The 23,971-nt window shown below is 40.8% G+C and overlaps 1 protein-coding gene across 7 annotated transcripts in view; it reads right to left on the minus strand.

Moving 5' to 3' along the window:
- LOC149183991 (CAAX amino terminal protease family protein) overlaps positions 1-23,971 on the minus strand; it is a 238,289-nt gene that overhangs the window by 110,731 nt on the left and 103,587 nt on the right. For 5 of the 7 annotated variants that reach the window (XM_089417362.1, XM_089417361.1, XM_089417359.1 and 2 more), the window contains exons 4-5: positions 8,000-8,060; positions 6,662-6,798 (exon numbers count right to left, since the gene is read on the minus strand). In XM_089417362.1, coding sequence (XP_089273488.1) covers positions 6,662-6,798; positions 8,000-8,060 — 198 coding nt within the window. The remainder of the gene's footprint in view (positions 1-6,661; positions 6,799-7,999; positions 8,061-23,971) is intronic. The other 2 variants (XM_089417364.1, XM_089417360.1) reach the window with 1 other exon arrangement.

The raw sequence follows: 23,971 nt of genomic DNA on the forward strand, positions 1-23,971 counted from the left end.
CATATTAGCATAGTTTGCATCTCTAATAAAATTTTACCTCCAAGAATAAGCTTGGTTGAAAAACATCTCTTAGGGACCCCCTTTCCTTCATCAACTTGAGGGACATAGACCTTCTTATGTAGTTATGACCTTGCAGTCGTCAAAGACAGTCCCTGCAATGCCGGAGGCATTGGGTGTGTTGGACAATCCAAGGAAGGTATCGTTAATGTAGCCTTGGCTATTTTTCTTTGGATCCCTTCCACAACTTACATAAGGGACTTGTTTCAAAACAGTCGAAAGAAAGGTGACATCTAGACTAGGAATTTAGATTAAGATTAACCAAGATAATTGCATTTAATCTTAGTTTAAGTGTATTTCATATTAATACGTTCTACTATTTTACTAGCAAATTATTTCATGTACTTGTCATTGATGCAAATGTTTTGAATTAATTATCTTATTTGGGCAAGTATCATTTTGTTCACTTTTACAAGTAAAGTTTAATTTGTTTCCTTTGCAAGTCATTCTATATCGTTTCCTTACATGCTTTGGATTTATGAATGACTTGAAAGAAAATTTTATATCTTGCATGTGGTATCATATCTTGCTAACATTTTTTGTTTGATTGACAGGGTTACTTTTGTTTCAATTTGAAACACTTCATTTTTCTTGAGCAAGTATTATTTATTTTTAAGAAGTATTGAAGACACTGGTTTTATGTATGCTAATCTTTGATTCATGTGTTGATGGTTATATATTTCATTTCATATTATTGTTCACTATTTTTTCTCATAATCTCAAGTAATCCAAATTTGACATATCCTAAAAACCTCACATCTCCCATTTTTAACTTAGTTTTCCATTTAGGGACCACCCTCCTTAGCTTACCTAGGAGAGAGCTTAAATGGAGAGACTTGGGAATAGGCGACAGCCCCATCCCTTAAATTTGCCACCAACCACACCTTGTCGGGTTAAGGGGTTTTCTCACTAACTTATGTATGTGTGTAAAGCAGCAACATGACTCATGACGTTGGGCTTACAATGGTGGTGATAAACGCTGCAAAAATTTTTGTATGTACCCCTGCTGACATGCGGGGTACCAAGAAGACACATGGGAGCATATCTTATCACACAAACCAAAATGAATCATAGGCAAGTGACAGATCAGTGGATAGCATACTGGATTCCCTCAAGATATGAAATTCTCCTCTTAGACAGCAATCCCCTTCAACAGAGGCATGTGAATAGAGAAGGCATGATCATTATGGTTCAATGGATCTGGTGAGTATCAAGCCTACTAGTGCCCCTTGGAGGAGAAAAAGACAATCTCACTAGATCCAATCTCCTATATAATTTTGTTTTTAGCTCTCACAATGTATCGTGAATCCCTCTCAATGTACATTCTTTTCCTGCTAATGTCCTTCCAATATCTGAAGTCCATCTTGAGTATGGAATCCCAGGATTCATCCACAGTAGTCTGCCCCAGGCATGCTCTGCATGGAGTTATAGCTGGTCAGTGATAGCCTAGAAACTCTACGGTGTGACTTGTGAGTAGACTGACATGTGAATTGTCAGTGAGAAAAGATGCCCTGAACCTAAATGATGAGAGTAGTTTTGGTATGTGATTAAAGAAGTCAGAACAGATACCCCTGATCAAGAATGGCCAGAAGTGCAAATGTTCCTTTTGCTTCAATTTTGTATGGAACAACTACATTGCAACTAGCCAGATAGGAAAGGATTGATCCCACCTTACTAGGAATAGGTTTGACAGCCAGATGAATGTCCCTTTTTGTCCAATTTTTGTGAATACTATTGTTGTATTTCTTAAAATAGGATGACAAATAGTTATGTTTGTTCCCCATGAGATAAAGTACAACTTTATCCATTGACTTCTCTTTTAATCAGTCTCTAGTCAGCAAAGCCATCCATATGTAATATACAGATTAATTGCCTATCTTACAATCAATGCAAGGATATGTTTGCTTTCCTAGTGAATATATATTTATGTCCCCAAGCTCATATACAAAGGTCTAAAATGGGTGCCAGAAATAGATATTGAACATCATTGTTTAACTATAAAAGTCAATGCAATTGTGGACATACCACAAAATTATATTTGTGAAACAAGATTGTCATCAGTAGTTGGGAATAGAAGAAATTCTGATTAGTTATTCTATTGCTTGAACCTATCTTAACATTTCCTCTCCTCAGTCGAATAAAAGCTCATGGTGCATGTAGTGTGAAAATTCCAAAGCTGGAATCCTATTGCAACAACTGGTATTATTTCTTCTAACTGATAAATTAATTATTCAGTTTATTGCTATAGTAACATCCAAATAAACACGCTGCAACCTTCACAAATAAAAACAACGGAAATAAAATAGCACCAGAACTAAGAAATGTTATTCCACACATATAAAATTAACACCATTATTTTTGGACAAAAGTCCTCAGAAAAACCCAATGCGGGAAAATTGGTGCAGCAACTGAGGGTTTTATTACTAAGCAATAGTGAAAATCTTAGTACAATCTGGATGCCCAAACCGGTAATCCACTACAGGAGAAACTGGCCACAAAAATTAGTGAAACAAATTTTGTCTCACCCGACACTAATCCAGCTCCAAAGCTAGCTCTGAATGGGCTCCACAAAACCCCTACGTCAGCTTCTACGTCAAGCCTATGCAGCCACTGGTACGCTCTGCATAGAACTGCGACTTATCAATTCCTTTGCCCAATCCAGCCTCTGAGAATGACTCGTTGGTTCCTTCCGGAAATCTAACTGACCTCCTACAACTGAATCAATCATTTGTCTGGCCAAATCGAACTATTGCCTCTGAAGCTTTTTCGCTGCATCACTGAGGAAATTCAGCCCTCCTGTAGTTGACTCTCCGGATCTGGAAAATCTCCTCCGGACTCACTATCCCCACCCCTCACTTACTGCTTCGATCTCTAGCTGCCCGCAACTGACTGTTGCTACTCTAGAAATTGATCTGCCAAGAAAATTGAGCTTTTGGTGTTCTAGTGTGTCTTCTCCAAGTGCCCATCGACTTCCTCTTATAATCCACTGTTGGAGCACCAATGGCCAAGATTAAATCTTAATCAATGGCTAGGATCATCTTGAAGTTGATCCGTGTGAGTTTCTAGATAATTCTCACCTTATCTCATTTATAACTGATTAATTAACCATATTCCCTAAATTTAGACTTTAGGAAATATTTTTAAAATGGCTAATAATCTAATTGAAACAATTCTAGGTAGAATTTCCAGAAACGATTTTTTGGTTTTGGAGAACTCATGTATTCTAAACTCTCCACCAAATTTCGTGGCTAGAACACATCCAATGCTACAAAAACTAACACTCCTTATTAGCGAGGACTGTGTTCTTTCCAACTAGTGCTCAACAACTCATGTTGTAATCTGTGGCATCCTACTGCTATAGCACCTTGTTTTTGTATCCCCTTTGTCATGCTGCTAATGTCTGGCTAATACTACCCACCGATCACTGCGCAACTCTTATGCTGCCAACACTGCATCTGCACTACAACTCCCTCTCATCTATGGTTGCTACAATTGCAACTTCTGCAATTGAAAAGCATCCAAAATACTGAATCAACTGTGTTCAATATGATGCATCTGTCTCCCTAGTCCTGACTACTATTAGCTACTCCGTTGTCCACCAAGGAATTTGCGTTGTTGTTGACTCTGCACTGAGCCACTTGCTTTGATGTCAACACTGCACTACGCTCCTCTAAATCTGACTGCTACTAGTCTGCAACTGCCACTCTAGTACTGACTGCATCAACTGCCACTGATCCATCCTACTACGGAATACTATGGGCCCCCGTAGCCAGGTAATGATCCATGAGGTGGACTCCTCAAGGACCCTTCCCAAATCTGTAGCTCTCTAGGGCTACAACTCCAAGTCACCCCACCTCACTCCTGGAGGTATGGCTTCCAACATCGCAAAGTCTTCCTCCAACCTAGAGGACAACTTATCGATCTCAGTTGACGCTGCCTGCTGGTCTTACTTCTCTGACTTGTCCTTCTTCCTCAGAGGACACTACCTGCTATAGTGACCGAGCTAACCACACCTGAAACACTTTTGACCTTACACAGGTCCTTCTTTCTCTACTCCCCCTGCCTCTGACTAGGACCCTTAGATGTTAGGGCCACATTTTCCTCCCCTTCACCACCTTCTGCCTACTGCCATTGATGGAGCTCTTCAATAGAGCTCGTCTCAATTCCTCCTACTGCAAATCGGCCCACATTCTGTCCCATCTTGGTAGCGTGTCTTTGCCCAATATACTTTGGGTGAAGACTTGTCAATCCTCTGAGACACTTTTGAGTGCCAATTGTACTAGCTCTGAAGGTTGAGGTGTTGTCCCAATAGCTGAAAGATGGTCTCGAACCTCCTGAATCTTGGTGAGGAAGGGATCTATGCCTTCCCCCTTCTGCATCCCGATGCATCTCAGCTTCTCCTCTAGGAACATCTTTCACTGCTCAGAAATACCTTGGTATAGCGTGGAGAGAGCACCGCACATTTCTTTGGTCATTCCCTTGGCCGCTATATGTGAGACAATATGGTCTTAGACTCCATCCAAGATAAAACGTTTCGTCCGTGCCATCTCCTTCCTATATTCCTTGAGCTGGTCTACATCCTGAGGAACTGCCACTACATTATCAATGTAGGCTTTCAAGCCATATTCATCTATAAGGAAATACATCCCAGCATTCCAGATGACATAGTTCGATGATCCATCCAACCTATCCTAATCTCTAAGCCCTGCAGTGGCCATCTTGAAAAATTGTCAAAAACCCCCTCTTTCCCTCTGTGCTTGGTTGTTGCTCTGCCACTTGCACTCCGTTCTAGACTGCATAGATCTGCTAGTTGCTACTGCCAATCTTCCTAGAAAAATCGAACTTCTGAGACTCGAAGTTCCCTGGGAGAAATTTTCCCTCTACTGTGTGTGTTTTTCTCTTCCACCTGACGATGAATCTGTTGCTGCAAAAACCCTCTGCATCCAACCAGAAATCTGCTCAGCGAAAATATGAGGTGCAACTGCTCGCTCTAACTGCTGGAATCACTCTCCTAGGCAAATCGAATTTTCTGCACCACTGCAACTGGAATTCGAACTGTTGACCCAACAATTCGGCCTGCTTGTCTGAGCATTGCGCTGCCTCAAGAATTTCAGCTTGCTACTCCCTCTGAACAGCAAAATTCTTTCTCTTCTTTTGAGGTTCCCAGTTGATCAATCACGCTCTAATACCATGGGGAAATTCCAAATCTGGAATCATATTGCAGCAACTGGTATTATTTCTTCTAACTGATAAATTAATTATTCAGTTTATTGCTACAAAAACATCAAAATAAACACACTTCAACCTTCACAAATAAAAACTGCAGAAATAAAATAGCGTTGGAACTGAGAAATGCTAGCACACACATAAAATTAACACCGTTATTTTTGGACAAAAGTCCTCGGAAAACCCCAATGTGGAAAAATCAGTGCAGCAGTTGAGGGTTGTATTATTAAGCAGTAGTGAAAATCATAGTACAATCTGGATGCACAAACTGGAAATCCACTACAGGAGAATATGGATGCACAAAAATTAGTGAGACAAATTTTGTCTCACCCGACACTGATCCAGCTCCAAAACTAGCTTTGAATGGGCTCCACAAAACCCCTGAAACAACCTCTGCATCAAGCCTACGCAGCCGCTGGTAGCTATGCCTGGAACTGCAACAGGTCAAGTCGTCTACCCAATCCAACCTCTAAGAATAACTCGTTGTTCCCTTCCGGAAATCTTCCCAGCCTCCAGCAACTAAATTGATCCTCTGTCTGGCCAAATCGAATTGTTGCCTCTGAAGCTTCTACGCAGCCTCAGTGAGGAAACTCGGCCCTCCTGTCGCTGACTCTCCAAATCTGGAAAATCTCCTCTAGACTCATTGTCCCTGCCCCTCACTCTCTACTTTGATCTCTAGCTCTCCGCAACTAACCACTGCTACTCTAGAAATCGATCTGCCAAGAAAATCAAACTTTTGGTGCTCTGGTGTGTCTTCTCCAAGTGCCCATCGACTTCCTCTTATAATCCACTGTTGGAGCACCAACGACCAAAATTAAATCTTAATCAATGGCTGGGATCATCTTGAAGTCGATCCTTGTGGGTTTCTAGATGATCCTCACCTTATCTCAATTAATACTAATTAATTAACCATATTCCTTAAGTTTAGACTTGGGAAATATTTTAAAAATGGCTAATAATCTAATTGAGACACTTCTAGGTGGAATTTCCATAAACGATTTCTGGGTTTTGGAGAACTCGTGTATTCTAGCCTCTCCACCAAATTTGTGACTAGAACACATACGATGCTACAGAAACTAACATCTAGCTTTTTTGAGGTGGGAAGGAGGGTTTTTACAACATGCTAAAATATCTTGATGAGGATTTATTACAAAGGTCATTACATTGAAAAAGTATTTATAGTATCACTGCAAAGTCTGCCAGAAACTGTGAAAGAATAAATACAGTCCTACATTCTTAATTTCTTAAATGCAACATTGAACTCTCATAATTAAAAAGTAGTCAGTCCTACATTCTTAATTTCTTAGAATCCATCCTCTGAACTGTTTCCTTAACTGGAAAATTTCTTGAATCTAAACAAATAGAATTATTGCTATACCTGTTGATTCGCTGCTTTACTCGACTTTGCAAACTCTGGCCAGAATATCAAAAGGAGTTGTCGGCATGAAGATATCAACACAACTAATACCGCTATCATCTCGGCTTGGGACCATTCTAAAGTGTCTGTGAGCAAAACTGTATCTATCAGATAAAAGATGTACATTAAGCTATTAAGTTTTAACATATCCACAATGATGGTAGTGATAATCCATAATTTCCTGAACAGCAAGTCAAGTTTGGACAAGATGAAAAGGGATTTTAGTAAAAGTGTGAGAGAAAGATTCCCAATTTCCCATGAATCATCCCTACAGTTAAATGCTAATTTAGGTAGCATGAAGGGAAGGACCTTATCAATCAAAGAGAAAATTTTGAATACTCCACTCAGTAGGAAAGAAAATCTTGTTTACCATATGATGCATGACCATATACTAGATACAGAATTAGAGGTACAAAATTCCATTTTAACTGACATGTATTTTGGCTAGTCAAATGCACGAGGAACAAAATTGGTATCTACACAAATACTAAAGACACAAAATGATCAGTTAACCATATACGGTTCTCATCCAATAAACTATACAGACAAAAGCAACATGCATACATAGAAAGCATAACTCCAAAATGTAGAATAAAGCAAGCAAAAGGCAGCTATGTCCAACAAAGTTTAATAAAATGACCAAAACTGTAATTTGAAGAATGCAGAAAATGTAACATCTGATTTTTACTCTCTCTGATGACCTTTGGCTCATGTTATGCCTCTAAATCATTTACAACAGGGGAAAGAAAGAAAAAGTAATATTATGCTCCGCTTCTGCATCACCAATAATGTCTACACATAACTTAAGGTGTACATGTTAAGAAACCAAGCTTGTGATATTCAGTGGGCAAGTATAACCTGTTGACTTGTACATATTGATAGTCCATTACCTATAAATTGACTTTTAGACAGTGCTAATACTCATTCCAAAATTATTCAACCACATCAGCTGAATATACAGCAGAGAAAGGTGCAAGTGTTACCAACTTCTTTTTGTAAGGCTTGAGAACTAAAATACAAGACCCATCGATGGAAAATACTGAATGTTAGTTTGACTCCAAAGATGGTTACATCAAAAATGTATCATTTTCCCAAAGTTAGGTTTTTCAGTGCAACATCTAACTGTGATACAGTGCTCGAGGATCCTCCTTAGTTGTCAATCAGGCCTTAAATTTCTCATCTATGAATGCGTGAGATAAAAATTAAGCTACAAGCAATGTTTGCGAGCTCATCTAAATAATATTTTCTAGAGCAAGCATATTCAGGAAAAAAATGAGTCATCAATGGAAACAATCTTACATGGCATTGCCTCTGCACAATCAGGAAAAGGCAATCCTGCTTCTGAAGCAATATGAGACACCTACACAATCCAATGTGTAATGGGACTGAGATCGCATTAATTCAACATCTAGATGACACTATTTAAGATCAACAACTTTGTGCAACTTCATGACACAGGCCATGTAAAGTACCAGTGACATGAAATATGTACTAGAAGAAATAAAGTCTCAATTTTCAGGTTATCTTTTATATATTGATGATGATGTTCACTCTCCCCCAAGAATGGGTTGCGATTTTCTGGTGCTGATAAATATCAAAATATGGCATTGTTGAGAAGGTTATGAATTTTGGAAAATCACTTACTAACATTCATTGCAAGGCACGACTACCATCAATAAAGGATATGAATTATAAATCAATCAAATCACAAGCAAAGAAAAAGCAGTCTTCCCAAGGAATCATCTAACAATTCTCGATTCCCTCCGTTGTAATTTCAATTTCACCAAACTTTCAATTAGTTTCCCTTTGCAAAACTTGCATCAAAATGCTGGAATGAGGTTTTTTACTTTATTTTCACTTGCGTATTTGAAATATATCCAACTCTACATATTAATACATAGAGAATTAAACTCAGTAAATGAGCAGAATTTTAAACCAAAAAAGAAATGAACGGAGTTGTGAACCAGACCATTGAACATGACCAATCTGTGACCAGAGTGACCAGCAAGTGTGAGATGAGCACTGTCTATCTGTGACCAGCACGAGACTGTTTGTGAGTAGTGATTGTGTGTGAATGACAACACAGAATGTGAATAAACCAGTCTAGTGGGCACACAGAAACAGTTCTGGCTAGACATTTGTTGTTTGCAGATGTGAGGACACATACACATGCCAACTGAATGTCTGTGACAACAAAAAAAAGCCAATGGGAACTGTTGAACGCTTCTCTCCAGAGAATGTGAGATGGGTCAATCTTATGAAGAAGTGGTTGTCAGTAAGCTGGGAGCACCATGATTTTAGTTCCATGATGTGGAAACTAGAGACCACTGCACCAACCTAGTCATCACACTAGACTAAAACAAACATTTGCATCAACTCACACTGATGTTTGAAGCAAACTTCTCACCACTGAAAAACTCAAACATTAATCCTGTTACAGCAAAAACTAGCACCTAAGTGCAAATCTAAGTTACCACTATTTAAATATGGACATGGATCCGGATATGGATCCGAGTCTAGATCCATCAGGATTTTTTAAAAGCCACAATCTGGATACTACGGGGAAACGACAGGTACAAACACTATAAAAATATTTTTACTAATTTGTTAAAAATAAAACTTATATTAAAAAAATTCAAAATAAAAATATTTAAATATATGATTATATTTACATTTATAATATATAATATTGATATTATAATTTGATGGGTTAGTCTGACTGGCTGAGTGATATGATTTGCAAATAGAAACAAGTCCCGGGTTGGTTGCCTATGTGACATGCTAACATGTCAATAATTGATGTATTTGTCGAGGGAGGTTTACTATAGTCTACATCAAAAGTTTATTGATTATCAATTTATCACCTATCAACAACGATAAAGTTTACAGGTATCCTGTGCATCTATTACATTGAAAAACATATAATACTTATATTTAATGATTATAGTACTTGTAAATAATAATTAATTTAATACTTTAATTAATTATTGTATGAAAGTTTAATTTATAAAAGTTTAATATTTTTTGTTAAATATATAAGTTATAATACTAAATTAAGTTTTAAAGGTTATGCATCATGTTATAGTATATCAAAAAAATTAAACTTTGATTTAATAATTAAATAACTTAATTCAAAATAACTCTATCAACTTAAACATATCCATTTAATCTCTTGTTATATATAAGCTATAACAAGTTAAATTATAAAGTTATAACCTATCTAAAATATAAACAATATCTAAGATCAAATGTGTTTAGCTTATGGCCACATCTAGAGCCTATCAAAATGTTATCAGCTAAATCCCACTTTACAAAATGCTGAAGTCGTAGATGAGGTCGAGAAAGAAAAGAAAACAACCTTCTCATTAGAGTTGTTGAGCCAGATCGTGAAACATTTCAGTCAACTCAAAAGAAAGAACGACCTGCCGTTGTGCTACATGCTCCACCAAACAACAACCTATTGGAATGAATTAATTAATGAAAATGGGAAGTATCAATTTAACCTTCAAGGCATACCTTGGCGACAAGGAGGACAGAGTTTGGACTCAAGTCAAAATAGTGTTGAGATGGGATTCAGGCTGTTAAAATTGGCAACTAGAGCCAAACTCCATGTGGGTCACCTTATTCATGGCTGATAATATTTTTCCTAGATTCCTCTCGTTGAGAGGTGTAGGATTGATCTAAAGATCATCCGATTCCGATAAGTATTTATGGAGATATGAATTTATTTTGATTATTGACAAATTATCAAAGTCAGCCAGCAACTTATGTAGGCTCAGACGCCCAACAGACACATCTATTCACCTAAAACATTTGGATATAAATATAGGATGACTCCTCCTCATTTGGTCACTCACTACTCATCATATCTCTCTCTCTCCTGCGCAGAAAAAGAGTCTCTTCTCTCTCCTGCGCAGAAAGGCTCTCTCTCTCACCCGAGCCAAAACAGGTCGTTCGAAGTCTTGGACTGGTGCGCGGCGAAGTCTTGGATTGGTGCGCGGTGAAGTCTTGGACTTGTGCGCGGCGAAGTCTTGGACTGGTGCGCGGCGAAGTCTTGGACTGGTGCGCGGCGAAGTCTTGGACTGGTGCGCGGCGAAGTCTTGGACTGGTGCACGGCGAAGTCTTGGACTGATGCGCGGCGAAGTCTTAGACTGATGTGCGGCGAAGTCTTGGACTGGTGCGCAACGAAGTCTTGGACTGGTGCACGACGAAGTGTTGGACTGATGCACGGCGAAGTCTTGAACTGGTGCACGGCGAAATCTTGGAAGTCTTGGACTGATGTGCAACGAAGTCTTGAACTGGTGCATGGCGAAGTCTTGGACTGGTGCACGGCAAAGTCTTGGACTGATGCGCGGCGAAGTCTTGAACTGGTGCACGGCGAAGTCTTGGACTGGTGCACGGCGAAGTCTTGGACTGATGTGCGCGAAGTCTTGAACTGGTCCATGGTGAAGTCTTGGATTGGTGCACCGTGAAGTCTTGGACTGATGCACGGTGAACGACTCACCGGTGGAGACTTGACAAGTTTGATCTAGGGTTTGTTGCTGCTCATATAAATCAGATCTTTGTACTATTTCTCTCTGCTGAATTATTGAAGATAAAAGAAGATTTGATCAAAGGGTTTCCCCATATTGGGGTTTGTCCCTAGCTAGCCGCCACATCTTGTGTCTCTTGTCTTGGCTTGTTTTCTATTGATCGTTTAAATGTTCTATTTGCACTTTACTTAATGTACATGTGATTGCTAATCGTAAATTGCTCTAAGCCTAGAACATACCATAACTTAACATGGTATTAGAGCTGAGGTGAAGACAAAGCCCAAGCAAGAGCAAGAGCAATCACCGAAGAGAAGGTTGGCAAGGCTATCTGAAAGAAATCATGGGGTCCTCAACACACTTCCCTGCTGAAGACAAACTCCATGAGAAGTCTGACTATCACGGATGGAAGATGTCTCTCGATCTAACATTAGAAGAACAGGAAGTGTTGGACCATGTGAGAGGCGGAATTGTTGAGCCTCCATCAAATGCATCCGCTGCTGCTAGGAACAAATGGACCAAGGGAGAAGTCAAAGCAAAGAAGATCATCTGGGACTCTATTGACAAACGCTTGGTGGCTTATGTTTCTGAGCTGAACACCTCCAAGGAAATCTACGATAGACTGGTGAGTTTATTTAAAGTTAATGGTGCAAATCAAGTCTTGTTTCTTAGAAATAAGTTGAAGGAAATTAAGAAGGGCAAAGATGAGAGTATGCAAGCATACTTCTTAAGAATGACTGAGATCAAGAATGATCTCCTATCTATTGGGGAAGTAATTCCTGATAGGGAAATGACACTCACCACTCTTGGAGGACTACCATCTGACTGGTATATATTCAGGACTACTCTTCTCAACAATAACGTAATTCCTGGATTTGACGAATTAATGGCCAGATGCATTCAAGAAGAAACAAGGATGGAAGAGCAAGAAATACCCATACTTAAAGGTCATCCCTCTGCCTTTTCTTCATCCCATGAAAGGCATAGGAAATGTCACTCTTCAACTAAATCAAGGTAATGCCATCCACCTACAAGATGTATTATATGTACCTAATCTCAAAAAGGACCTGGTGTCCATTTTGGCAATGGAAGACAAAGGCTACAAGGTGGCTTTCAGCAATGACAAGGTACGTGTATGAAAAAATAACTTTAAGGATGCTTTTACTCTTGGGTTTCGAGTTGATTCATTATATCAGGTTGGAGGAAGTCCGTTGGGTGTGATGACTTGTGACACATCTCTTCAATCAGAATTATGGCATCATAGGTTTGCTCACCTTCATTATAAATCTCTACCTGATGTAAGAAAAATGGTAATTGGGATTCCCGAGTTCAGATTAGAGCAAGAAGGTGTATGTCCAGGATGTGCCGAAGGGAAGCTCAAAAGGGGACCATTCCCCTCAAGCCAAAGCAAGACCTCCGATATATTGCAGTTGGTTCACTCAGACATATCTGGTATGATGCCTGTGAACTCTTTGGGAGGATATTTATATTACCTCACTTTTACAGATGATTATTCTCGCAAGACTTGGATATATTTCTTGAAAAAGAAGAATGAAGTGTTCTCCTGGTTTCGACACTTCAAAGCCTTGATCGAGAATCAAACCGAATAAAAGATCAAGATCCTAAGGACTGATAATGGGACCGAATATGAATCTAATGAGTTTCATGACTTTTGCAAAGAGGTTGGCATTAAGAGGGAGACCACTACACCCTATACTCCTGAGCAGAATGGTGTGGCGAAAAGGAAGAACCGTACGATTGTGGAAGCTGTTCGTGCTATGCTCCATGATCAAAGACTTCCGAAGTTTCTATGGGCCGAAGCTGCGAACACCGCTATATATGTACAAAACCGATGCCCTCATCAAGCATTGGGTTCCAAAACTCCTGAAGAAATGTTCACCGGTAAGAAACCTGACGTATCTCATTTTAGAATTTTTGGAAGCCCAATATATTTTCATGTGCCGAAAGAGAAAATGAATAAATTGGGTGCATCTAGAAAGAAAGGAACCTTTGTGGGTTATAGTGAAAACACTAAGGGCTATAGAATCTATGTAGCTGGTCAAAGGGAAGTCGAGATTAGTCATGATGTCACCTTTGATGAAGATATGGCCCTTAGCAAGGCAGATAATCTTCCTACTTTGAGGAGCACTCAAGAAGCTGACACCAGGGAACTGAAAGAAAAAGAAGAGGAGACAATGCCTGATGTGTAAGAACCCCTGGATCCTATTGATCCTCCTCTGCCTGAGCCCTCCTCTTCAAGGAAAAGGCCTTCATGGCTTAGGGGGACACTTGATGATGCTGAAGGACACACAGCACCCCAAGGAACCTTCCGTGAAAGTAAGAAACCAAACAAGTATCAGGTATACCTGACCATCATGAGCATGATCATCCAAAATGAGCCTTCATCATTCACAGATGTCGTCAAGCATCAAGTATGGAAGGATGTTATGACCGAAGAACATGAGTCTATTATGAAGAACGATGTCTGGGATGTAGTCCCCAGACACCAGGACAAGGCAGTTGTCACTTCAAAATGGCTTTACAAGATAAAGCATGCAGTTGATGGAAGTGCAGAAAAGTATAAGGCTTGTTTTGTCGCTTGCGGCTTCTCCCAGAAGGAAGGTATAGACTATGACGAGATTTTGCACCTGTTGCCCAATATACCACCATCCGCTCGATCATAGCCCTTGCTACCTCGCAAGGATGGAACCTACATCAGATGGATGTCAAGATTGCGTTCTTACATGGTTCGATCAAAGAAGAGATCTATGTGGAGCAACCCGAAGGATTTGAGATTCATGATTGAGAATCTCATGTGTGCAAGTTGAAGAAGGCCCTCTATGGGCTAAAGCAAGCACCTCGAGCATGGTATGAGAGGATCGATAGCTACTTGATGAAGTTGGGATTCACTAGGAGTGAAGTCGACCCCAACCTTTACTTTAAGGTTATAAATGACAAGCCTCTCATACTGGTGCTATATGTTGACGACCTCTTTCTAACCTCTCATTCACGAATGTAAGAGGGAGCTGACTTCTGAGTTAGAGATGAAAGTCCTAGGACTTATGCACTATTTCCTAGGACTGCAAGTCTGGCAAAAACCAGGGGAGATTTTCCTATCTCAAAGAAAATATGTGGTGAAGATATTGGAGAGATTCGGAATGGTGGACTGCAAGCCCATAACCACCCCAATGGAGCTTGACTTCAAGAAGTTAAGCGGTAGTGCTGTTGGACCTGTTTTACGAAATACCACCGAGTATCGTCAACTCGTCGGAGCATTGATGTTCCTAGTGAACTCCCATCCAGATATATGCTTTGCAATCAACACATTGAGTCAACACATTGTTGAACCTCACCACATACATTGGATTGGTGCCAAGAATCTGCTGAGATATCTTCGTGGCACAATTACTTATGGGTTAAGATACACTACCGGAAATGTGAGACTACTTGGATATATTGATGCTGATTAGGCAGGCAATGTGGTGAACCGTAAGAGCACTTCCGAGTGTCGTTTCTCCTTGGGATCTTCTTCGATATCCTAGATGAGCAGGAAGCAGAAGTATGTGGCTTTGAGCACCGCCGAGGCAGAGTACATTGCTGCTAGCATGGCCTCCTGTGAGGCAATCTGGTTACGAAAGCTCTTCAGTGAGTTGTTTGGATTTACATTGGATACCACCGTGATCCTATGTGACAACCAGAGTGGGTTACGTTTATCAGAGAATCCCGTATTCCATGATCGCTCCAAGCATATCGATATCAGGTACCACTATATTCGTGACATGGTGCAGTGGGGAGCTATAAGACTCCAACATATCGGTACAGATGAACAAGTCGCCGACATTTTGACAAAGCCCCTAGGAAAGGTCAAATTTTTTACTTTCCAAGAACGACTTGGAGTCGTTCAGAGACCCTCTTTTGAGGGTCAAGTATGATGTACTGAGCTCTAGGAGCTCCAGGGGGGTGTGGGGTACTTCTTGGAGCAACATATGACCACAAGATAACTCATCATCCCCTGTTGGTGCACTTTGTACAGGGTAAAAGGTTCAACCCTCCCCTGACACCCCGTGGCGACTATGGAACAGGATGATTAGTTCTCCTGTGGGCCAAGATGATTCGTTCTCCATGGCGATTGTGGAACAGGATGATTCATTCTCCTGTAGGCCAGGATGATTAGTTCTCCGTGGCATCCACTAGACAGGATGATTCGTTCTCCTGTGGACAGGATGATTAGTTCTCCTGTCGAGGCATCCTACCCATGCAGTCTGGGACTCATGGGAAGTACCTCTCATCTGATCAATGAGTAGGGAAATGAGGATAGGGACCATAGTAGTTCTATCGATGGACACATCATTGTATCTACCGTACTCCCTATGCTAGGATGACCTCCATTGATCTAGGATCAATGATACTAGTCTAGGACCAGTGAGAGTGGTACACCCTCTGAAACTGACTTCGGGTCAGTAGAGGACTGGTCTGGGACCAGTGAAAGTGGTACACACTCCAGACTGACTTCGGGTCAGTGGAGGATGGTATGAGACATCCTCGATCACTTCTTCTTCTTCATAGTTCGAGCAGAGCAGAACAGAACAAAGCAGAGCAGAGAAGAGTAGGGGTCAAGTTGTACAAGGCAATGCATTTGATGGATGAATAGTAGCGACAGTCAGACGAATTGCAGATGGAGTTCTCCCTTGTTGAGAGGGAGTGTTAAAATTGGAAACTAGGGCCAAACTCCATGTGGGTCACCTTATTCATGGTTGATAATATCTTTCCTAGATTCCTCTCATCGAGAGGTGTAGGATTGATCTAAAGATCATCCAATTCCGATAAGTATTTATGGAGATATGAATTTATTTTGATTATTGACAAATTATCAAAGTCGGCCAGCAACTTATGTAGGCTCAGACGCCCAACAGACACATCTATTCACCTACAATGTTTGGATATAAATACAGGATGACTCCTCATTTAGTCACTCACTACTTATCATATCTCTCTCTCCTGCACAGAAAAAGAGACTCTTCACTCTCCTACGCAGAAGGGCTCTCTCTCTCACCCGAGCCGAAACAAGTCGTTCGAAGTCTTGTACTGATGCGCGACGAAGTCTTGGACTGGTGCACAGAAAAGTCTTGGACTGGTGCACGGCGAAGTCTTGGACTAGTGCACGGCGAAGTCTTGGACTAGTGCACGGCGAAGTCTTGGACTGATGCGCGGCGAAGTCTTGAACCGGTGCACGACGAAGTCTTGACTGGTGCACGGCGAAGTCTTGCACTGGTGTACGGCGAAGTCTTGCACTGATGCACGGTGAAGTCTTGAACTAGTGCACGGCAAAGTCTTGGACTGGTGCACGGCGGCAAAGTCTTGGACTGGTGCACGGCGAAGTCTTGGACTGGTGCACGGCGAAGTCTTGGACTGATGCACGACGAAGTCTTGGACTGATGTGCGGCGAAGTCTTGAACTGGTGCACAACAAAGTCTTGGACTGGTGCACGACAAAGTCTTGGATTGATGCGCGGTGAACGACACACCGGTGGAGACTTGATGAGTTTGATCTAGGGTTTGTTGCTGCTGATATAAATCAGATCTTTGTACTATTTCTCTCTATTGAATTATTGAAGATAAAAGAAGACTTGATCAAAGGGTTTCCCCATATTGGGGTTTGTCCCTGGCGAGCAGCCACATCTTGTGTCTCTTGTCTTGGCTTGTTTTCTATTGATCGTTTAAATGTTCTATCTGCTTACTTAATGTACATGTGATTGCTAATCTGTGGATAATAATAAGAAAGATAAGTAAATTGCTCTAAGCCTAGAACATACCATAACTTAACACAGACACAGGTCAAAACAAATACTACTTCAGTGTAAATTTCCTTTAGGATCCACGAGTGTGGGGTCATCTGGGCCGGGATGCATTTCACCGAGAATGGATCCTTTTTGTTGGCAGATGTCTCACGGATCTAGGCAATTCTGAATCCAGAACTGGATCTCAAATGTGGAGATCCAGTGTCCAAAACCCGTAGATACAGTAACATAGGTGCAACGCCTCACTAGGTGACCTAGAAAATGTACAAAAATGGAAGTGACGCCATTAGCACCTCAACAACTACTCCCCTAATTTTAGTGACAGACACAATTCAACTTAATTGAGGTTTCCCTAGTACATCTAAGGGATCAAATAACCCAATCTGGTTAAACTAAATGCCCCCAAGGATTCCACAATGATTTACAACCAAAGAATGATGTTAGGCAATTAGAGCTTAGGGTGGATTTTAAGACTAATTTTCAGATTTGAGTTCAAAGGTTCATATGGCTCTTCTATAGGCTTAGGTCAACCAATAGTGGCTCAAAAGAGGTTCCCAAATACAGAATCAAGAAATTACACATGACTATCGCAAACTAGCTTGACAAAGTAACAATTGTTTATGACAGAAGCAAATTTGGCCACAAAAACTATGATAATGAAGTGTAAAATGAGATTTAAAATTATGAGTAACAAGAGAATAAATTATAGCAATTTTCTATGGTTTAAAAATTGCATATAACAACACTTCAACCCTAGATGTCAGCTCTAATTTAGGACTAAGAAATGCACATAAAATGACACTTGTTTTTTAAATGTATTCCAAACACATCCTAACCCTAGGACAATAAAATCAAAGATAATAAATGTTAAAAATGTATGATTTTGTTGTAACTAAACCCTAATTTACACTAAGATAAGTAAAAAAATTATTTTAGGATTTAAGAATGGTTATAGGAGATAAGACCGGTGCCTTATCCGTCTAGGGCAAACCCTTGTTAAAATATTTGTGTTCGTCACGTGGGATGGTTTTTACTATTTTAACTTTTCTCAATTAATTGTTGCATTTGAGCTATAATCTAATAATTTCTCAAATAATTAAGATTACACAAAAGCTAACAGGCTGACCCATAAGGGGCTATTTCATCACTTGAAAAAGACAAACTAGGTAAAAACCCCACTTTGTTCTTTATGTTTTGCAAGTGGGTCGCTTCAAGCAGTTGGACCACTCCAAAGGGATGATTCACTAGGAAGTAAGTTCATATTCCATCTATCAATCAATCTAAAGGCTAGAGAACACCACATCAGGGGCCACTCCTAGTTGGATTTAGAAGTTAGAGAGCTTATTAAGTCACTTGGGGGTGCGACTTCACTGAGCACATCAAACCCTCTTCCTGGACCAATTGCATGATTGATCTAAGAAGGCACGTGTTTCACATCTCTGCAAAGTGAAGTAAGCATTGCTTGGTACAAAGTATAATTCCAACAACCACTTTATTTCGAGAAACCTCAAAAATTTTATTTTTCAACATTAGATTAGGAATAAATACTTGTTAATTTTAGATAGCAATGATATGTTCTATGCTTAAGACAATTTACTTCAATGTTCCTTTAGCAGCCCAATGACAAATTCTAATTATATCCAGTAGCAATCACATTAACTTATAAACATTGATAGTAGATGCAAATAGAACATAAAATCATATGCATAAGACAAGCCAAGACAAGAGGACACAAGATGTAGCGGATGCCAGGGGCAAACCCCAATGTGGGGAAACCCTTTGATCAAATCTTATTATTATTCTTCAATAGTTCAGCAGTGAAAGAGAGAGTACAAATATAAGCCTAAAACAGATCTGCCAAATCAGCCCTAACCAGAAAGTCAACGGTGGTCAAAGCTGCCCCTAAACATCCTTGGAACAACAGTGCAATTTGGCCTCCCAAGAGAGTCAAAGTCAGCTCAAATTCTGCAGTCAAACCCAGTCAAAGGAGAGAGAAAGTCTGCTGTAATTTTATGCGGTCAAAACAGAAGTCAACCTAAAGTCAACGCTGGTCAAATTGTCCCCAAATACCTCAATTTTTGTGCCAATAAATGCAGCCTAGAAAAATCAAAATTTTGGTCCAAAAACTGAGGTCAACTCTGGTCAAATCACCCTTGGTCAACACTAGTCAATGCCTTGAAATCTGCAACCTGTTCTGCCAAGAAAAACTCGGCCTTCTGCCACACGTGCGAAGTAGAGAGAGAAGGAGAGCTGACACATGTGCAAAGGAGAGAGAAGCGTCCAATGTTGTACGACCCAATCAAGAGAGAGAAGAAATGTGATGAGATGATGTCCAAATGAGGAAAAGGTCTCTCTTATTTATACACATCATTGAGGGTGAAAAGACACATCTGTTGGGCTTCATGAGCCTACATTTGACTGAATCCAACCTTGACAATTTGTCCATAGGAGAAATAAATTCATAATTCCATTTCTGCTTGTCATAATGAGATGATCTTTATATCAAAATTGTACCTCTCCGAAAGAGGAATCTAATGCAATAATCATATCCAGCATATGAGTTGTCCTAAGGTGGAATTTGGCCCTAGTTGCCACTTTTAACACTCCCTCTCAACTAGGGAGAATTCCACCTATCAATCAATCCATCATCATGCCAACCTGCCATCTCGTACCATCATGCCATCACTGCTCTACTCTGTTCTGCTGAACCACGAAGTAATAATGAAGAAGAAGTGATCGAGAGTGTATCATACCACCCTCCACTGACTAAAGTCAATCCCTGATCCCAGATCAAGTTGTTGAACACCATGCATCCTAGTCATAGGGAGTATGGTAGTACACAATGTGTCCATTGGTAGTGCTATGGTCCCTAACTAGCTTTTCCCAGCTCATTGGCCAGATGAGAGGTACTTCCCATGAGTCCCAAACTCTATGGGTAGGATGTGTGTTGGGGCATCAACAAGAGAAGGTGAACCATTCATCCTGCTCATATGCCATAGGAGAAGGTGAACCACTCATCCTATGCATATGTCAACCGTAGGGGAAAGACTCACCCTACATGCATGTGTCCGGGTAGGGAAAGGTGAACCACTCACCCTACACACATCTCAACCATAATGGGGTATCACAGGGGAAGGTGAACCACTCACCCTATATCCAGCGCACCACTAGGGGAAGGTGAACCACTCACCCTGTGGTCGCTAATAGCTAGCTCCAAGAAGTACCCCACGCCCCAAGGAGCTCCTAGAGCTTTATGTCCAACTAATACGGGACCCTCATAAGAGGGTTGTTCCACGACTCCAAGTTTCTCTCAGACAGTTAACAATTTGACCTTCTCAAGAGGCTTTGTGAGAATGTTTGCAACCTACTCAACTATCCTGATATGTTGGAGCCTAACTGCTCCCCGTTGTCCATATCCCAGATAAAGTGGTACTTGATATCAATGTGCTTGGAGCAATCATCGAACAAGGGATTCTCTGATAAACAAATCTCACTCTGGTTATCGCAAAAGATCACGATGATATCTAGCACGTGCTCAAATAGCTCACTGAAGAGCTTCCTCAACCAGACTGCTTCACAACAATCCATACTTACAACAATGTATTCAGCCTCGGCAGTGTTTAGTGAAACCGATTTCTACTTCCTGCTCATCCAAGATATAGAAGCTGGCCCCAAAGAGAAGCAGCATCCAGATGTGCTCTTACAATCCACCACACTACCAGCCCAGTCAACATTTGTATATCCATGCAACCTCAAATCCCCAGCAGTGTATCTCAGTCCATAGTGGATAGTGCCCGGGAGATGTCTCAAGAGATTCTTGGCAGCAACCCAATGAATGTGATGAGGCTCAACCATATATTGACTCAACATGTTCACAGCAAAGCATATGTCAGGACGAGAGTTGACCAAGAACATCAGTGCTCCCGCAAATTGATGATACTCGGTAGGGTTCGCCAATCCTTGTCCAGCAGCACTTTCACATAGCTTCTTAAAGTTGAGTTCCATCATAGTAGTCACGGACTTGCAGTCCACCATCCCACATCTCTCAAGTAGCTTCACAATATATTTTCCTTGAGAAAGGAAAATCTCACTTGGCTTTTGCCAGACCTCCAACCCTAGGAAATAATGCATCAGTCCTAGGTCCTTCATCTCGAACTCGAAAGCCAACTCCCTCTTGCATTGATGAATGAGAGGGTCATCACCTGTCAGAAAGAGATCATCCACATAAAGGACCAGAATGAGAGGTATGTCCTTTTCAACCTTGAAGTATAGGTTCAGGTCAGCATCGAATCTTGTAAATCCCAGCTTCATAGTATAGCTATCGATCCTCTCATACCAAGCCCTAAGGGCTTGCTTCAACCCATATAGGGCTTTATTCAACCTGCATACATGTGTCTCATGATCCTAAACCTCAAACCCCTCGAATTGTTCCACATATACTTCCTCCTTAAGCGAACCATGCAAGAAGGCAATGTTGACATCCATCTAATGAAGGTTCCATTCTTGCGAGGCAGCAAGGGCTATGATCGAACGGATGGTGGTATATCGGGCAACCGGTGCAAATATCTCATCATAGTCTACTCCATCCTTTTGAGAGAAGCCTTGAGCTACAAATCTGGCCTTGAATTTCTCAGCACTCACATAAGCTCCATGTTTGATCTTGTAGAGCCATTTCGAAGTGACCACAAACTTATCCTTGGGTCTAGGAACCACATCCCAGACTTCATTCTTCATGAGCAACTCGTACTCTTCGTTCATTGCATCCTTCCAAACCTGTTGCTTCACGGCTTCTTCGAATGTGCAAGGCTCAGATTGTACAATGGTACTCATGGCAACTAAGTACCCTCGGTACCTATTCGGCTTCTTGCTTTCACGGAATGTCCCTCTCAGTGCAATATGTTTCTCGACATCTTCAAGAGTATCTTTAAGCCACAAAAGCCTCTTCCTTGTAGTAGAGGGATCACAAGGAGGTGGATCAATGGGATCCATCGTTCCTTCAACATCGGGAAGTGCAGAATCTTCATCAAAAGTGACATCATGGCTTAATTCCACTTCCCTTTGACCAGGCACATAGGTTCTATATGCCTTTGAAGTTTCGTTGTAGTCCACAAATGTTCCTTTCTTCCCAGATGCATCTAGTTTGTTTCTTTTCTCTTTTGGCACACGAAAGTATACGGGACATCCAAAAATTCTAAAATGAGAAGCATCAGGTTTCTTACTGGTGAATACTTCTTCGAGTGTCTTGAAGTCCAAACCTTGATGTGAGCATCGGTTTTGGACATGCATAGCGGTGTTGGCAGCTTCGAAAGACCTTGATCATGAAGCATAGCCTGGGTGGCTTCAATGATAGTACGATTCTGCCTTTCGACAACACCATTTTGTTCAGGAGTATAAGTGGTTGTAGTCTCCCTCTTAATGCCAGCTTCTCTACAATAGTCATTGAATTCATTAGACGCATATTCGGTCCCATTATCGATCCTCAGAATTTTGATCTTCTTCCCTGTTTGATTCTCAACCAAGGCTTTGAAGGAGAGGAACCATTTGAATGCTTCATTCTTCTTCTTTAAGAAATAGATCCATGTCTTGCGAGAGAAGGCGTACACAAAATAGCATAATACAAATACCCACCCAAAGATGTCATGGGCATCATACCTGCTAGATCAGAATGGACTAATTGAAGAATACCAATGGTTTGAGTCTCACTTGAGGGGAATCGTCCCCTTGTATGTTTCCCAACTTCACATCCCTGACAAACACCTTCATGATTCAAGTTGAATTCGGGCATCGCTATGACCATCTTCCTTACATCGAGTAAGGCTTTCAAATGAAGGTGAGCAAATCTTCGGTGCCATAATTTGGATTGAAGAGAGATGTCACAAATCATTGCTGCCAATGGACTTCCAACAACCTAATAGATACCTTCAACCCTGAATCCTTTAGTGAATGCATCTCTTGGATTCCTTTACCAAAGACGAACCTTCCCATCAACGAATGACACCTTAAAACCTTTGTCTTCCATCGCAAAAATAGAAACCAAGTTCTTTTTCAAGTCAAGTAAATATAATACTTCTTGTAGGTGAAGGGTTTGACCTTGATTTAAGTGAAGAGTACAGTCTCAATTCCTTTCACAGGATAAGTGGCATTATCCCCAAGTATGATCTCCATATTTGTCATCTTCTCAACCAAGTTTGAAAGAGCTTCTTTGTACCCAGTGAAGTGCCTTGAGGCACCACTATCAATCAACCAATGGTCCAATGTATCTAGAGGAGAGGCGATGGAGAGGGCAGAAATAAGATAAAATTCATTTTGCTTTCCAACATTAACTTCATCATAACTGGAGTTTCTCGACTTCTTGGGAGGACGACCACCTTCATTTTGAGCAGCATGAGCATTCCTCTTTCCTTTATTGGACTTGTTCCTTCGATTTCCATTGCCCTTGAAGTTGTTGTTGTTATTGTTGTCATCATCTCTTGGAGTATTCTTCTTGTGAGGACACTCTAGAGAAGAGGTCAAACCTATTACAATTGAAGCACCTTCCTTTTCTTCCTTCTTTGAATCCCGGATTGAACCCTTGTCCTTGATTCCTTGGACTAGCATTGTACCTTCTTCTAGAATGAGCGGAGAAGGCAGTAGGATTTTTTCCATTTGAGGGCTTGTTTCGTTCCATCATCCTTATTTCTTCTTGAGTGCATCTGGCCAATAGTTCCTCAAATCCTCGAATCCTGTCATTGTTGAGAATGGTAGTGTTGAACACATCTCAATCTCTTGTAACACCCCCAAGTGCAATAAGAGAGAGTTCCTGGTCATCAATGACTTCTCCAATAGATAGGAGATCATTCTTGATCTCAGTGATCCTCATGAAGTAGGATTGGATGGATTCTCCTCTATCCATCTTGATGTCTTTCAAATTGTTCTTGAGAAAGAGAATTTGATTTGCATTGTTCA

This window comes from Pinus tabuliformis, chromosome 3_2, assembly GCF_031772625.1.
Source record: "Pinus tabuliformis cultivar Carrire ecotype Pingquan chromosome 3_2, CPIR1, whole genome shotgun sequence".
NCBI lineage: Eukaryota > Viridiplantae > Streptophyta > Pinopsida > Pinales > Pinaceae > Pinus > Pinus tabuliformis.